Source organism: Epinephelus moara, chromosome 19 (assembly GCF_006386435.1).
Source record: "Epinephelus moara isolate mb chromosome 19, YSFRI_EMoa_1.0, whole genome shotgun sequence".
NCBI classification, from domain to species: Eukaryota; Metazoa; Chordata; class Actinopteri; order Perciformes; family Serranidae; genus Epinephelus; species Epinephelus moara.
Window position 1 is genome coordinate 24,234,597 of NC_065524.1, and position 18,447 is coordinate 24,253,043.

The 18,447-nt window shown below is 42.5% G+C and overlaps 1 protein-coding gene across 1 annotated transcript in view; it reads left to right on the top strand.

The window, feature by feature from the left end:
* Positions 1–18,447, top strand: part of LOC126407096 (protocadherin-15-like) — a 329,125-nt gene that overhangs the window by 241,147 nt on the left and 69,531 nt on the right. The window contains exons 24-25 of the mRNA XM_050071779.1: positions 3,405–3,545; positions 6,644–6,756. Coding sequence (XP_049927736.1) covers positions 3,405–3,545; positions 6,644–6,756 — 254 coding nt within the window. The remainder of the gene's footprint in view (positions 1–3,404; positions 3,546–6,643; positions 6,757–18,447) is intronic.

Consider the following 18,447-nt stretch of genomic DNA (forward strand, 5'->3'; position numbering starts at 1 on the left):
TTATGGAGTTTAGTTAATTGATTACTTTCTTCTGGCTTCATCGATAAATACAACTGTGTATCATCCGCATAACAATGGAAATTTATAGAGTGATTTCTAATGATGTTGCCTAAAGGAAGCATATATAGAGTAAATAGGATTGGTCCGAGCACAGAACCTTGCGGAACTCCATAACAAACTTTGTCAAACTTGTCATCAAATGCGCCAATAAACATCAGGTAATGTTAGCTGTGTGGTGCTAACAGTTATGCAGGATTTATACTTCCGCATCAAATCGATGCCGTACCTACAGCGTAACCTGATGTGCACCTTCCAAGAAATGCAACCACATGTCGCGGCGACGCAGACCTCCTGTCTATTTTTGTAAGCTGAAACCATTTCCCTCAGTGGAAACAAAGCTTTAATATACTTTAATTTCACATATAACAAACAATAAATTGTGAAGACAGTAAAGCCTCCACAAAATAGCATTTTAAGTCTTGTGTGTGATTTATCCTGACTTCATATGAGTAGAGGAAATCTCCGCTCATTATACAATGTAAAATGCCATAGGCTTGTGCTAATAACGTTAGCATGTTATCTTTGTTTCGAAAGTGTGTTTTTGTAAAGCAGTTGCTTTGTTGGTGAACCTTGTGAGTTGTAATGGAGCCGAATTTTGTAACGTTACCCTTGTCAAATGTTCCTTTTGTCCCTAGCTTCATATGAGTAGAGGAAAAGTCAGCTAGCTGCTAGGCTAATTCATACAATGTAAAATGCCATAGGCTTGTGCTAAAAACATTAGCATGTTGTATTTGTGGGGAAAATGTGTCCAGCATAAGACAAGTGCTTTGTCTGTGAATGCTGCGAGTTATAGTGAAGCTGATTTGTGTACTTGTGGTTGAAATTGTTGCTATTAAGTCATGTTTTGACTCAACTAAACTTTACAGCACTTCACAGAAACTCAACCGTCAACTAGTGTTTTCGAGGTGTAACTGCAGAGTGATATAGACACACCACCCCACAAGTATAAATGCTCACAATGGCGTAAGCCACGTGCATTGGCTTCGGCGTAGGCTCTAGACAGAGCTGACCACAAGCATAAATCCTGCTTTAGTCTTGCCACTGTGTGTGTGTGCACAACTGGGTGTACTCTTACCAGCTGTCCCCAGCATGGATCTTACCCTCCTGTAGTGGTAAACTCTTGGTGGCGCTTGTCTCATGATAAACCAAGAGAGATGGAGAAAGGAGCTGTCAATACACTGTGTGCAGCCCTACAATTAAATAAGATTATACTCATTTTAAATAAAGACTCTAAGTGTGCCTGCAGCAAGACAAACCCCCCCGCTGGTTGAAAACAACAACACATTTGGTTTTTGCAAATAGAAATGATTCTCATGTTTATTTCCTCATAGAGTGGGGAAGTGAGATCAGATCACATGTGGTCACTCAAGATGCATTCTGATGCCAGGTGTGGACAGACAGACATGGAGCTGTCAACGTGATCAGATTACCCAGGACACAGGATGATATCAGGTGTAAACAGGCTCAGGCACACTTTATCAAACTGTTGGGACGTGATGATATGAGGATCTGAATAACGTGGGACACGGCTGAAGCCATTGTTCTGTACTTTATGTCTGTCCATGCACACGTGTTGTCTCGAAGGCTTCTCTGATATCAGATTTGTGTTGTACTTAAACTTGTATATTCAAGTAAGAACAAATGAGCCTCATCGAGTTCATTTTATTGTTCATCAAAATGAAGATTGATAAGACTCCAAGTGTTTCTGCACCATTAATGTGTCAGCTTTGCCTTTTTACACTCTCAGCTCGAGCCTTGCTTTCGTGTAGCGTGTCTCTTAAGCATCATTCAGTGCTTTCCAGTGCTTCCTGACTAGCTCTTTAATTCATGAACTGCCTTTTCTGTGCTAAAGAGAATTGGATTGTTATAAAAAGAAATACAAGCAAAACAACAACAACAACAAAAAAAAGCTATGTGTTGCAATAAGGAAGCATTATTTTGATTTAGATAGTACTATATGTCTACATTTTTTTTTAAGCTCATCTGCAATGTTAATGACACAGTGAGTTCACTCTCACGTCGGACATGAAACATTCATGATCTGTGAGTCGGATGCCAGACGAGAAAAGCTGTTGTACTTCTGAAAAGTCTGTAGACAGAGACAGACTGAGATGTTACTGTAAGCACAGTGCATGCAGTACATTTTCAATCATCGTTCCGGAGACACTGTGAGTTGTGGCACGAAAACGTACTTTGGAAACAAATCTCGCTTTGAAACAGTGCAGCCTGCTCAGGAAAATACAAGACATATATTTGAATTGTATTCTTATGAGTTCAGGAAATTGTCTTATCGTTGGTTTGCTTTCGCAGGGTCCTGATGGTCTCCAGCTAAGTCAGACATGTGGGTTTTAAAAGGCAAACTAACGATACAAATGGGAAGAACAAGAGCTAGAGGTTGGCTGCAGCTACTAAGTTGACTCCATTGTATGTTTAGCCTTGAGCAAAGTACTTTTAAGTTTCTGTGCTAGCATCACTGTAGAGCTCTCGCTAGTGAAGCCACTGTATTAGATTCTTCTGTGAGAGGTGTTTTTTTTTATTAATGGCCCTGTCCTGACATCTTTTCCATTTCATGTTGGAAAACAAGTTGAAGAGCTTTTAGAGATGAGGCCCCTTTTTTTTCCAAGAATCCCCTTAGTGAATTCACTCAGATAGTTTTGTAACCTCTTAGAGACACATTTGTGTGAGTAAGCCTCCCAAGGGATCCGCTGCTACTACAGGATTTACCTCTCTCTCTAGCCCCGGGTTTTTACCCCCATCCCTGGGGAGCAAAATCAGTTCAGGCAGGAGAGCAGAGCTTCAAAAAAGCTTATTAAAAATCAGACTGAATTTTAGGTCCAAAGGGATGAAACTGGAATAAGATAAGCTATACAGATGATTAGTAATCAGGAACCGTGATTAATCTTAATCAAAGGGTCACATTTAAGTCCGGGCGCTCGCTAATGAATGTAAGTGTGTTACTCTGGAGACTGGAGGGATGGGTTTAATGGTTTTTTATTCCAAATGAAAGGGAAGAGGCCTGAATCAATGAATAGCAGTGAGTTTACATTAGGCTGCTTGATGAGGAGAGAGAAGAGTGAGACATTAGGGTAATTTTTCAGGTTACACAGAGAGGAGAGTAACTTTTCTCACTTAAACAACCTCAGCTCGGAGGAAATAAAATGTAACAACAATAGCGTTGTATCTAAAGCAAACAATGCTGCCTCATCCTTATAGCTTGAATACATTTTACAAACCTTTTAACTTTGACACAGTCTCTCCATCTCCAGGCTTCATTGGAAAATTCAAAACGTGGAATCCAGATAAGTGGATTTATGTGTACATGTTCTTCTTCGTCCTTCCTCCAGGGCACTCCGGCCAGTTTTGTCCGCTACAGAGTGGACCAGGACAGGTCACCGTACAGTGGGAGTATCTTTGATGTGGAAGAAGAAACTGGAAGAGTCATCACTAAGGTCAACCTCAATGAGGAGCCCAGTGTCACCTTTAAGGTGAGTGCCGGTGATTACAGTGACAAACGCAAGTATGACGCTGAACATATTAAACTGTGTCGACCTTTAACTAATGACTAAGGAGAAATCTGGACCCTGTGGCTGGACCAGTTGGGAACCACTGCACTAGATAGCACCATGTTTTCAAGAATTGTGACAAAACCAGTTCAAAAATCCAAGCTAATTTGGTGGAAAAGAGGTGTAAAGAAATCCAAGCTAATCCTTCTTAATAAAGACATGCACATATGACCATGAGATTAATACTATCAGTATCAATAGCAAAAATAAAGCATATAGATAAGGAAGAGATGGGTGTGGTGGTCGAAGCTGTGGCAGCAAACAGCGTATCAGCAGCATGATAGCAGCAGGTGTCAGGTTACAATGTCCTCACTGTACACCTGCATAATTACAAATGGACATTAGTAGTCAGCCCATAGCCACACAGCTAGTGAAACAGCCAGTGATTGCTGCATGAATAAAACAGTCGATGCCAATCAACTAATGCCAGTGTGTAGGATTTAGTGGCATCAAAGAGTGAGGTTGCACTTAACTTAAGCTCAGTTCAGGACAAGATTTGTGACAAGACAAAATCTTTTTAGAACGTTGCAGACCTGTCACCTGGCTCTACGTCCAATCGGCTTGTAGTGAGGTCCACTGTTTAAGTTAAAATGACCGCAGACACCATGTTCGCTTGCTGCCACACATGCTCCGACCCTACCAAGCTCTACCATTGCAACTGCCAGTATCTCACTATCACTATCCTCATTCATATTTTAAGAAGCTACAATTTATATTCAGCCACAAAATAAGCTCAAAAAGCTGCAAAACGGAAGTACAGAGAGTTGTTGCATAGAGATGATACACCGTGTCATCTGGTTGCATTGGTGTGAACTGGCAGGTTTTTAGTACATTGCAGAACAGCACATTGTAAGTAGTTGCAAAAAAAATGAAAACACAAATGGCCCTATCTAGAGCCAGTATTTGGTTTGTCCATCCTGGGCTACTATACAGAACAACATGGCAGACTCTGCTGAAGAGGACCTGCTCCTATGTAGGTATAAACTAGTCCATACCCATTGAGTGCTCAGTTGCCCACGTACAGTTTCACATGGTGTGTGTTTGAGATATAGGTCATAGGAAATTGCAGATTAAATAGTCAACTGAACCCATTAAGAAGAGCAATGTATTCAGACAGAGTTTTTGTGAATTTGATAGTACGATTGCTTTATTGAAAGTACAGTAGTACCATTGTCAAAAAAGTAGCTTTGTCACCTTCTACCTATGCCAATCCTCAATGCCTATGTGCAGTTTCACATAGATTGACCACGTCAGTGAGTATAAAAACGTGGGACAGACAGAATGACTGACTGACAGAATGACACACTGACAGTTACCGTGATTATGTACAACATACCATACCATGACTTAGTCATACCAAAAATTAGAAAAAAAACAAAACATTGGTCCACAGGGGGAGCCACAGCGATCGGTCGCATTTTAGCCATTTTGAAGCATTTTTCTGTTGTTATAGCGCCACCCAGTTGCCAATTAGAGTTAAATTTCTCCAGTCACCTTGAGGCGTCCTGTTCTACATATCTACCAAGTTTAGTAAAAATCCATATGGCGGTTAGGCCTAGATAAGAAATGAGCTCTCTAGCGCCCCCATTTTGTTTGATGGGGTCAATAATGGAGGGGTCCCCTCAGATTATGTGTGGTCATATGCCTACAAAGTTGCGTGGTGATGGGTGAAACCCTTGAGATGTTATACACCTTTATGTGATGAGCCACGCCCTCCGCAATATTCATTGCCTTATAGAAGCTCAGTTTTAGTAAGTTTTCCAACTTTTGCCAAGAGGGAACTTTAGATATTGGTCCCTAGATTATGTTCACCCAGTTTCATGCAGATCGCTCAAACTTCCTAGGAAGAGATCCATTTGAAGTGTTTTTCAAAAAATTCAAAATGGCGGAAAATCTATATAAGCGGAAGTTATGGGTTCTTGAGGCAAATTTGTTCCTCATGAGGAGAGGCATCTCTGTGCAAAGTTTCATGTCTCTACGACATACGGGGCATGAGATATGCCCATTCAAAGTTTGCAATTTCAATCGGTTGCTATAGCGCCCCCCTTTGGCCAATTGATGTAACATTGCATTCGCATCCTCCCATGACCCTACACACTGGGCCTTTAATCTTGCTAGATTTTAATAAAAAAGCAAGTGTTTAGCCAACAATGATGATTATAATCATGATGCTGGCATCGGCAAGTTTAATTCCATGCCTCATAATCCTGATCATCATTAAGCTCTCAACCTCTATCACAAATACAAGACAGTTCCTCTACACTGCATGGATGCTATCTGCTTCTCATAGATGATGTTTAGTGCTCTGCCTTGTGTGTTTTAGTGTGCTTTAATTTGCAGTGAGGTCCAGCAGGTCAGAAATGTGCATATTGACTTTAAAATCGAAGAACATTTTTCGGGCATTATTACTAAATTGTCTCAAGGATCATGTCATTGCTTCTCTCGTGTCTGTGACCACTGTTATTGAGTTTCCTTATCGATTAAACAAATTCCCTCCCCAGTGCTCACATAAAGGTTTTTTTACCATCTTAAGGTGGTCTTACATAGGTGTATCTGTGGCTGTGAACACTAGACCAGGTGTTCGACATAGTGGGTCCTGATGTGGATGTTGTCTTGCCTTTCCTCTATCCTCTGTGTCTTTTTTCCCCTCCTCTGTTTTTCTTTCTCAGTTTCTTTAAACATTTGTCTGTGTTTATTCTCTTTCTGCCTATCTCTCCCTCTCTGCTGCCCCACTCCCCCTCGCTTCCCCCAGGCTCCATTCTCCACAGTCTATGAAAGTAGATCAATACATTCATACTCGCTCTCTGGGAGCTTTGCAGGATGCTCGCCAGATCCTATTTTGCCAGTCTGTCTTTATTAGGATGCTGAACATGTCTACAGAAAAATGCCTGGCAACCTCAGAAAGGGAATTATTTGTGTAGGGAGTAGTAGTGTGGTAAGAAAATAATAATAATAATAAAGATTTTGTGCTTGCATTTAAATGTGTGCATTGCTTATATGTGCTCTCCTGCCCGCTGCAGTTGTTCGTGATTGCCTTCGATGACGGGGAGCCGGTGAAGACTAACAGCACCATGGTGGAGATCACCGTTCTTCAGCCTTCTCGCATCCCAATTTTCACCCAGGAAGAATACAGGTACGTCTCCTTGACACACTGGATGCAGCTGCCTCTGCCTGTAAATTCACACATCAAAGAGCAGCTTAGGCTGTAGCGGCCGACAGGGAGAGACAGTGAGAGGCTGGAGAGGGTGGACAAAGTATCTTAAAAAAACCTTGACACACATTTGCATCTGTGGTCACACCTTCCTGCCAGCTTCTGTCATACTTTGATTAATATTTGATGACTAGGTATATTGTATATTCTATTGTGAACTATTCTGCGTACAGTTATTATTTTGCAGTAACAATAGCTTTTTGCAGATTATCGTGGCCCCACTTTTGATTCTTTGTCTGTGTCTTTATCACGCCGTCTCTTCCATGCATGACTGATTAATGAGTTTTGCGTATAAATATGCATTAAAGCTTCGGGGTAGATGCTGCTGATCATCACTGCCGTAAACCACATTTGTTTCTCTCAGCGGGTAACGCCGGGCTTCCCTTTGAGTTTATTGGGAGTCTCCTTTGACAAGATTAAGCGTTTAGACTGTTAAACTGGCAGAGATGAGAGAACATAATCTATAGTGGACCGAGGTGACTGGCTGCTACACACGTGATATATACGGCTGCACTGGGCACGGGCTGGGTGGAGTCCGTCTGTACCGATGGGGCTCAGGAGGAGGCCAAGAGGTAATTTATAATTAAAAATAAACATGGATTATTAACACTCCAGCTGAAGCTGCTTTGAAAAATCTCCGAGTGCTAGCATTAACAGTTGCTGTCTGTTTTGTCGGGCTGCAGCAGGTACCTGTCTGCAGTGTTCAGGAGATTATATCCAGACTGTGAAGCTTTAGGGTCTGATGGCAAAGTTGCCTGGCACAATGCAGTATCTGGGAGCTTTAAGTAAAGCCTGTTTTAAGTGGATTGATTTACTAACTTGTATGTCAGTCAAAGTAGGGAGTGTTGGCAGACTATCTTCAGTAACAGAATTTGATATGCCTTTATGCATAAGACAGGGCATGTAAATCCTGCCCAACCTGTCAACACATCAGCTGACGTGTGTGTGTGTGTGTGTGTGTGTGTGTGTCTTTGTTTGTGCACAGGTACGCCTTTCTGCCCATCTCGCTACCTTTTTGTGAATGTGTTCCTGTGTGTCTGTTTGTGTGGGTACATTTGTATATCCCAGTACAGATGAATGTGTATGTGTGAATGTGAATCTTTTGTAATCCAGCACTTTGTGTGTGTGTTCACGTTCTCCCGCTGCTGCGCTTTATTCAGTGATTGATACACAGGCGCAGCAGCATAAGCCGTTGAAAGGCCATTGATTAACGCTTTGAATGAGTGCTCTGTCTGACACACACACAGAAGGTCGGGACCATAGGCGCAGACCTCTGTAGGGTGTCACATTGACAGTGCCAACCAGAAGCAGTGGCAGGCCTGCTGTAAATTGTGAGCCATGAAAGCATTAGCCAGGTGCTTGAGCCTCTCCTGCTGGACGAGGCTCTCTCCAGCGGAGAGCGTCCAATCTGCTCGCTCCGCAATGAACTGTCTCCTCATCGCTCGGCGCTCTATCTCTCCCCATCGTCCTCTCCCCGAGGAACCTTCTGAACACAAATCACTCTCTAAACGTCCACAGAAGATCTCGTCTGTCTCTGTAAAGGCAGTTAGTTATGGCAGCAATCAGGTAAGCTATGCCTACAGCTCCAGAGCACACAATTAAAACAACTCTGCAGGGCCTTGGCTGACTTAATGATTTCTGCTCCTGCTTTATGGTGGGTCCCCTCCATCTGTCAGAGGGAAATGAGGGGCTCCTAGTCATTGTTGGCTGAAATAAATGGCTCGTGCTGTAGTTGCTACTGTGGCAGCATGTTGCCACTTACTTTTCAAAAGGTTTTGCAAAACACCTTGTGTTGTTTCTTTAGAAATACAAATGATATGTTTAAAATTCAAATTAAAGTTTGAAGGAATGCTTCATCCCCCAAACGACCATTTGTATATCAATTACTCACCCCGTGTACCGATGCGTTCGTGACAAAAACTTTGTTTTCTTGCTTGCCTCCACGGTGACCTCAGTATCCAAAAACTATATTGAGGTATCTGTTTGCAAACTCTCATACGACTCGTGCAGTATGATCCGCATCCCTTTTATCCATATGATTTGACTTCCCAAAAAGACATCCCTTTCCAGCGGGGAACTAAACTGCAAGGGAGACTTAACTATGCTCTCTTCAAAGCCAGACTCCATTAACAAAAACAGTAATTTTACATCGCTCAACACAGGAGCTGCTGGTCTACCGCTGCCTCGATATGTTACTTTGTTTGTGTTACTGTGTGACTTACAGTGTTTGGGCTAACGCATTACAGTAATATTTTGCTTTTCGGGTAATATTATTACATTTACAATGTCTCGTAACATGTCAGCACCTGAAATAAACTGTTTATTGTTTACATATTTCATTTATCCACACTGATCCACACCGTTTCACTTCCGCCCGTGTGCCACCAAAAAAAACATCCCCGAAGGTTGTTATAGTTATCATTCATTATACGCTATCTTATAGAAGGGTGCTGATGATCATGTGTGTTACCATGTCCAGTGTGTTTCCATTCATGTACCTACACTGTATCCCGTTATCCTTTTGCATCCTAAGATAAGGAGCTGGCCTCCAGTCTGTTTTGTCTTTGTCTCGATGATACCACACTGGGTAATGTTAGTATATGTTGAATGTGTTTCCATTCACATCCCGTACAACTGCAGGGCAACACTAGCACACCGTCTCAATCTTATGCATAACTCTCTCTGTGGTGCTGCTGTAGCTGACCGGCACACAGGGAACCCACATTTGGTGCTTCCAGCTCCGGTGTATTGATCTGCATTTGTCATTGTGACTGACTTGCCATTCTGTTTGTTGTGCTAACCTCAACATTTGTGCATTGTGTTTCATATCATAGACCAACAAATATTGATCTATGTCTCCTCTTGATCCTCTGCCTGACCCTCCCTGTGCTCAAAGCTTTTCATTTATTTTAAAAGTCCAAGGCTGTTTAATTGTTCGATATCATCATGCTATTATTAATATAAGCAGGGGATTTTAATATAAAGAGGTAACTACTCTATGCGAATGAATGACTGGGTCAGACCTGAGCAGCACTGGATTCAAAATGAACTGTAATTAACTGGAGCATCTGTGAAACAACATGACCCTCGTCCATTTAAAATGCCTGTTAGTTCTTCTGAGGTCATTTCGGTGAAAGTAATGCAAAAGTAGTGTAATAAGTAACTCATTACTTTAATACTTTTATGTATTAAATTACATTTTACACTGGTGACTTATTGTCGTTTTGCAGGGTGTCCCACAGTTTCATTTATTTTTGGCAAGCCGCCATGATTAAAACATCTGTCGCCACTTTTTCTATTTCTGGAGATGGACCGTTCATTAGGTTCACCGCAGAACCATTCGGTTATTATTTGCTCCACAGACGGAGAGCGCAGATGGAGCAGCAGGCGCAGTGAAACGTAACTTAAAGTGTGCTGGGTCTTAAGTTTGCTTTCACTCACTAACAGCTGCTCCTCTCATCTATCGATCTGATCTGATGAGCTCCCCCGCCCCCTACCGTCGTCAGCTACTGCCACACATAGATTATAATTCTGTGGGAAACACTTGTGTGATTTGTACTGGTGAGTCTGAAGTAACGCTTCATAACACCAAAGTCGCACAATATCTTCTTCGTCTTCAGCCCCGTCTCAAAAAAATTTACATCAGCAAATAACACTTAACAGACTAAATTTAGCTAAAGTGAACATCAGGTGTTTGGCAGGCACTTTAAATCAATGATTTAATAATCAAGCCTTGAGTTTATGTTTTTAACTGCAGCTTGGCAAGACTAAGATAACAGCGCAGCAGTTCTTATTGAGTCAACTCCTCCACACTTCAGTTTTATGAGCAACCTCTCAGATGCTCTGGGACAGCTTTTCTTACTGTCCTCAAAGTCAAAACACAGAAAAGCAGAGTTCAGTTTTTATGCACCATATATCAAGAACAAACAGCCAGAAAACTCTCAGTTCTTTGAAAACATAGGGCTTAACTTTTGTCTGTTTGACACTCCATTTAAATATGGGGCTATTTATTCATATCTTGCACTCTACAATCATTTTTATTCTTCTGTTTGATTATGCTTTTTCAATTTAACTTTTTTAAATCTTTTATTCTGTTTCACATTTTGTCATCCTATTTATGTGTGGGGGGTTTTTTCATCACCTTGTGTTTCTTTTATATCTCGTCTTAAAAGCTGTAAAGCTGTAGTTGGTAACTTTAATAGAACATAACTCTTGTCATATTTAAATGAGACGGATCATCTGTGAAAAAAATCATATCCCTCTGCCTTTTCTATTGCCTGGTAGCACTTCTAATGGCATCACAGCAACTTAGTCTTTAATGCTGCTGTCAATCATGTAAATCGCTATTGTTGAACTACAGTCTAACTGTCAAACTAGGGAACGCTGATCAAATATGAATCGAAATTCTGTCACTATATTGCCTGTTTTGTGTGCCAGTTTTTTTCAAAAATTTTAGTGTACTGTTTAGCCGTAAAATGAGAATGCTGATACGGATGGTTGATAGTGTTTGGTACTGTACACAGTGGTGCAAAGAGGGCACTTTAGCACGCATTTTGGCTCCCAAGAGGGCACTTTAGCGCGCATTTTGGCTCTCAGGAGGGCATTTTAGTGTGCATTTTGGCTCCAAAGAGGGCACTTTAGTGTGCGTTTTGGCTCCAAAGAGGGCACTTTAGCATGTTTTGGCTCCCAAGAGGGCACTTTAGCGGGTGTTTTGGCTCCCAAAAGGGCACGTTAGCGAGCGCTTTGGCTCCCAAGAGGGCACTTTAGCGCGCACTTTGGCTCCCAAGAGGGCACTTTAGCGCACATTTTGGCTCCCAGGAGGGCACCGTAGCATGCGTTTTGGCTCCCAGGAGAACACTTTAGCATGCGTTTTGGCTCCCAGGAGGGCACTTTAGTGCGCGTTTTGGCTCCCAAGAGGGCACTTTTGCGTGCGTTTTGGCTCCCAAGAGGGCACTTTTGTGAGCGCTTTGGCTCCCAAGAGGACACTTTAGCGGGCGTTTTGGCTCCCAAGAGGACACTTTAGCAGGCGTTTTTGCTCCCAGGAGGGCACTTTAGTGCGCGCTTTGGCTCCCAGGAGGGCACTTTAGCACGCATTTTGGCGCCCAGGAGGGCACCTTAGCATGCGTTTTGGCTCCCAAGAGGACACTTTAGCGGCCGTTTTGGCTCCCAGGAGGGCACTTTAGCATGCGTTTTGGCTCCCAGGAGGGCACCTTAGCATGCGTTTTGGCTCCCAAGAGGGCACTTTAGCGAGCGCTTTGGCTCCCAAGAGGGCACTTTAGCGGGTGTTTTGGCTCCAAAGAGGGCACTTTAGCAAGCGTTTTGGCGCCCAGGAGGACACTTTAGCAAGCGTTTTGGCGCCCAGGAGGGCACTTTAGCAAGCGTTTTGGCGCCCAGGAGGGCACTTTAGCATGCGTTTTGGCTCCCAGGAGAACACTTTAGCGCGCATTTTGGCTCCCAGGAGGGCACCTTAGCATGCGTTTTGGCTCCCAGGAGGACACTTTAGCGTGCGTTTTGGCTCCCAAGAGGGCACTTTAGCGAGCGCTTTGGCTCCCAAGAGGGCACTTTAGCGGGTGTTTTGGCTCCCAAAAGGGCACTTTAGCAAGCGTTTTGGCGCCCAGGAGGGCACTTTAGCATGCGTTTTGGCTCCAAGGAGAACACTTTAGCACGCATTTTGGCTCCCAGGAGGGCACTTTAGTGCGCGTTTTGGCTCCCAGGAGAACACTTTAGCGCGCATTTTGGCTCCCAGGAGAACACTTTAGCGCGCATTTTGGCTCCCAGGAGAACACTTTAGCGCGCACTTTGGCTCCCAGCGAGCGTTTTTCAACAATTGGGCCACCACCTTAAATGTGGTAGGGGTTGTTGTCACTCACTGCTCTGTCAAGCACCTGATGTATTTCCTTATTACCGGTGACACAAAGGGAAGTTTGCACCTCCTTTATCGTCCACAGAATGGGGTTGTGCGCTGACATTTTCAGAACAAAATAAACAGGCTGCAGTGAGAGTCTGTCTCCATGGCATATTTAAAAATAGCAGCTATGTGCATTTAGTCCTTCTAAGGCAAGCACAGGGGTTTAGTGTTGTCGGAGCCCACAGGAACAACGCTCCACAATGCTTTTTTTTCTCCAAGTTAGGATAATCCAGTCGAAATTCATAATATTTTCAAACACTTGAAGATCCACTCATTACTAAAAGTTTATGTCATCCAAGAGAAACAATAGAAACTAATGCAATGGTCAAAGTTGTCGAAATTTAAGGTGCACTGATTGATTAATGTCGTCAGCTCATACATTGAGTAATGTTACAAGTTAACGTTCCACCTTAAAATTCGCCGGCAGTCGGCAGCAAAACATCCTCTCATTTTATAGTTACAGTCTACTAATAAAACTCTCCACAGTACCCCAACAGAGGGGAGACCAAAAATGAGGACAGTACAGAACGGTTCCGTTAGTACCATCCACAACTTTTCACAATGGAAACGGAAAAAAGTACCAAACTGAACTGTACAGTACTGCTCCGTGGAAATGGGGCTATAGACCGCGCACAATAATGATTGACATGATTGACATTTAGAAACCCCTCACCTCTGATTGACTGTCTACAGTGCGCCAGGGTAGGTTTTACCAAATGCCATTGGAGGCAGTAAGAAGATTATCTCTCATGTTCTTCTTTCAGATTATAGTGACATTTTCCACAAATATGACAAAAAAATTACTCTCATAAAAGTTACTTACTTTAGCTTTAATACCTACCTGTTTAAAAAAAAACCTTTTCATTGCCTCGTCTTGCCTCGGCACAGTTAGTCGTGTCATTTTTTGATGCAGCAAAGGGAGAAATTAAGAGCAGATCTACCTGTCAATCCATGAACAGCAGGACCGGTCATGTATGAATGAGGCTGCGTAGATGTATGAATGGAAATGGTGATTTTAATATGATTAATCATGCAGCTTCACCAAGTCCTACTCAAAAATCACTTAATGCAGCTTCAACTCATTTTGTAATTATTTAATGGCTTTTATAATGGCTTTTTTATTTCAAATTGAATATGTGAATTAATTATAGCTAATGTGCATGAAGACAGATATAAAGTTTTGGACAGACTTTGTTTTTTAGAGTGTGTGGGTGTGGGTGGAGGTGGGGGATCCATTTTGGAGCTCTATCATTAAACCACTGTCGAGGGCTCATTTACATGGAGCTCACGGACGCAACCCTTTAGGGAAGTCTTTAGCACTGGGCACATGGGAAGGGAATGAATATTTATTTTCCCCAGTGTGCGTGGCTGGAGATGAGGAGGGGTAAGCTGCTATCTAACACAGTCCCGCTATGTGAATTCCCCCCTCTTGTACCGAGGCTACTGCTCTGGCCCGGTGTTGCAAACCTGTGGTCTGAGCAGTTTTCCGTGCTCCTTATCTCCCCCGCAGCACTTCCCCTCCTAAATCTACTCTAAATCACATGAGACTTTTGCCTCACCGCTCCTGAGTATGTCATTTTGCTCTCCTCCTCCTTTCACCCTCCCAAGCCCCGACATCCCCAGAGTTTTTCCTTTCAGCTTATATCTCTCTCTGTCAGTTTCTTTCTCACTTTGTCTTCCCTTTGCTTCACTCCTCACTGTACAGTCTGTAGCCCTTCATTTTCTCCTCAGCGAGGGGCTGGATTTCTTTGTGTGTGGGTGATTCTGTGTGCCTGTGCTCACACTTGTGCATATCTCCGTATAGAGTAAGGTTTGTGCTCAGTGTAATTTAATTATCATTAGTTATGCAGTGCTGCACATTAACCTCTTATGGCCCAAACAGCTCTTCATTTTGAGTCCAATAAAGCAATGTTACATGAGAGGGTGTGTTTTACTTCAGTCATGCGTACATATGCAGCATTACTGTCATGGCGATAACGAGGATGAAGCACACCCTCACATGTAATATTGGAATTATATAATAGTTTTTCTCTCAATTTTCTCTCAAACTAAAACACTTTCAACGCTGAGTGTTGTCTCCATTTCAATGGAAATAAATTAAGTCTGGCTTACAAGTGGAAAACAATCAGTCACGTCAGTAGTTTACTACCCCAACAAGCAGGCTGACCCTTAGTTACGACCTAAGAACAGAGACGATTTATAGTCACTGTCGCATCAGCCAGCCAACGTGAGCTAACGTTAATACACTGTAGAGATCATGGGATTTCCAAAATGAAATTAATATCATGCATATAAAAACAAAATCTCGTTGTTACTAGGAGATCTACTGAAAAAGAAAATTCCGTGGACAGATTTATCTACTACGTCCACAAACGTCACATGTAGGCTAATTTTAAGATACCGTTACAACCCAGCTCTTAGGCTGCAACAAGGATGGGCGACAAGACGAGCTTACAAAGAGTTAAAAGCTTATTTGTTTACAAAATAGTGATAAATAACTGAATAAAGGTGAAAGTCAGTAATCAGCCATGTCTGCATGTATGGGTGTGTGGAAATGTCTGCATACAAAGCAAAAGAACAGCAGCTGCACCATAATGGAAGAGGAACGTTCTGTTGGAAGGTGGTGAGCTTTTATATCATGAAGCACATCAGGCTCAGGTGTGGCTCATGATGTCAACGATGACCCTCTGCCTTAATCTGCATCCTGTAACAAAGGAGAACAGCCAGGAAACAGGCACACCTAGTGGCGTGGAGGGGTTATCACATACCGCCGTGTCATCGACTCACCAGCACAGCTCATTTGATCCAAGCAATTCCTATAGCAATTACCTCCAGAGCATTACAAAGCTATAAAGACAAAATTTATTGAAATAAGATAAATGTAATAATGTCCAAAATTCACACTATGTTTTGATCAGACAAAATAATAATGCTTTCATCTATATTTGTTGGCATGCAGCCTTACAAAGTCAAGAACTTCAATACGGTCACAAAACTGTTTGCTCTCCAACTTGCTGCACACAAGGGAGGCAGGAAGATCTACTAACGGGACAGTCTAGAGTCAGTTTAACAGCACCATAAGTGCTATTCATCAAAGAAAGTTGATTTGAATCAAAAACAACAACAAAACAATCAGTTTTGAATAAGTATTGTAGCCTCCTGGGTTTTTTGTTCAGCTCTGGAAGGTACAATGTTGCCATGGAAATGGTGGAGTAACATTTTTAGTAATGAGGTAGGTGTGCCATCATGCTGACTTGATCTAAGGGTGATTTCACACAACGTATTTTTAAAACAAATGGAACGCAGTCCAACAAAACAACAAAAGTGCACCAACAGAAAAGGGACTCAAGTATTTTTGTTTTCACATGGCCAGTTAATTTCAAAATTGACTTCTCTTTCTGCTCACACTATAGCCTCTGTATAATATATGTTGACTTAGTTTTGTTTTTACTTTGACGTGGCTCTGCAGTGTGCCCCTCGCTTTCAGATGAACTTAAAATTGGAGGAAATTGTGTGCTGTAGGCTGTTGCTGTTTGATGTATTCTCCATTCCACATCTGGAGACATGCAGTATCTTCAGTGGACCAAACTACTCCTCATCCTGCGTCTTTGCAAGTGTTACAGGCCGACGGGTTTTCGTCTGTTTTTTCAAGCGTCCCAGTGCAACAGCATGTGATCTAGAGGGCTAAATAGAATTGGAAAGAGCAAAGTGAAGCTGGAGCACTTTGTGTTCACAGTGCACAGGTCAAGTGAATTGAGCACCTCCCAAAGTGATCTGAGAACAGTTCGCTTCAGAGGGGTCTGAGTTCTCTTGGAGAGTTCACATATGCGTAAAAAATGCTGAGTCACCGCTCTGAGTTCGCTGAAAGGGCTGAAAAGGATCAAGCAGGAAAACACCCTTAATGTCTAGTTGACTGTTAGATTACTGCTCGGATCTACTTGTTGCTTAATTGTCTTTTTAACACATGCTACTGGAGGTATGTGTCCATATTAACACATTTACAGTGCATCTGTGTTTCTGTATATATAGTAAATACCATTTAGTGTATCATAAGAGGTAGGTGATGTATTTTACCTCTAACATTTTCAAAAGATGGTCTTTTTAGTGATCAAAGGGAGCATTTGGGGGTAAAATGTCATGTCATGTAATTGCACCAGAGTCAGCGATGAGCTAATTTGCATCTGTTGTCCAAAAACAACCACAGAACAGCAAATGCACTACATGAAACAGCACAACACATAAAAGTCCATCAGTCCATTATTTAACTCAGTGCAGTCACAGACAGACAGCAGATATTCAACTCAGTGCAGTCGCAGACAGACAGCAGATATTCAACTCAGTGCAGTCGCAGACAGACAGCAGATATTTAACTCTGCATTCGCAGACAGCAGATATTTAACTCAGTACAGTCGCAGACAGCAGATATTTAACTCTGCATTTGCAGACAGACAGCAGATATTTAACCCTGCAGTTGCAGACAGACAGCAGATATTTAACCGTGCATTTGCAGACAGACAGCAGATGTTTAACTCAGTGCAGTCGCAGACAGACAGGAGATGTTTAACTCAGTACAGTCGCAGACAGACAGCAGATATTTAACTCAGTGCAGTCGCAGACAGACAGCAGATGTTTAACTCAGTGCAGTCACAGACAGACAGCAGATATTTAACTCAGTGCAGTCGCAGACAGACAGCAGATGTTTAACTCAGTGCAGTCACAGACAGACAGCAGATATTCAACTCAGTGCAGTCGCAGACAGACAGCAGATGTTGTGCCATACCTGTCGCATTAATATGCAGTCTGAGAAGAGCACCACAGCCTGTTATTGAGCGATGCTCATAGTTATACTGTTAGCATAGTAAACAGTGTCAACACTAAGTATTACTACAATCAACGACATGCTGTCACTATTATGCCTGCCATCCCACTAATTACACAATTAGTGACAGTATGCTGAAATTACTGTGTAGCCATTCTGTTTTCTCCTCCATGCGTATGTGAACATTCAGAAAAACATTTCTTGGTTTCAGCCGGCGCTCATACAGGTGCCTTTCTTTGAAATAGTGATACAACATTTCTCAGCCCTGGCACAGCTTTTTCCTTTTTCTCCATTAGACATTGTTACTATGGCCATTAATGTGAATGTCAGAGGTAATAGCTCAGACTGTGGAATTTTATACAGCACGTCTCTTTCCTGCAGGTTCTTGACGTTTACAGACCATAGAGACTGCCTGTGTAAATTTTCTGCTGATGTCCGACCACAGTGTGACCATTGATTTAATGTTCTCAGCGGTCTGATGCACAAATGGCTGCACAGCACCTGAAGCAGACATATCCAGTAGCTTGAAATGCCAGCCACACAGGACTCCGCAGCCATTAGCCACCGATCAAAAAGCAATAAATTACTCATCAAATTTGAGGCACAAAAAAAAAAAAAGCTCGTTTCAGGGGAATTAAAACTCAACTCCACGCCCTCCATCAACTCTTCGCTGACATCTGCAGGAAAAATAGCATTTATCGTTTTTAGAGAAAACAAATCCATCCGTATTTCCAATTCAGACAAGGCAGTAATTCTCACATAATTAGGCAGATGACATGCTTTCACAGCATACAGCTCTTTTATTGGCAGCCTTCTCACAACTGTTGTCTTGCCAGACGTGTATACAAGTGATAGAGGTCCTCGCAGCCTACTCATCCGCGCTCAT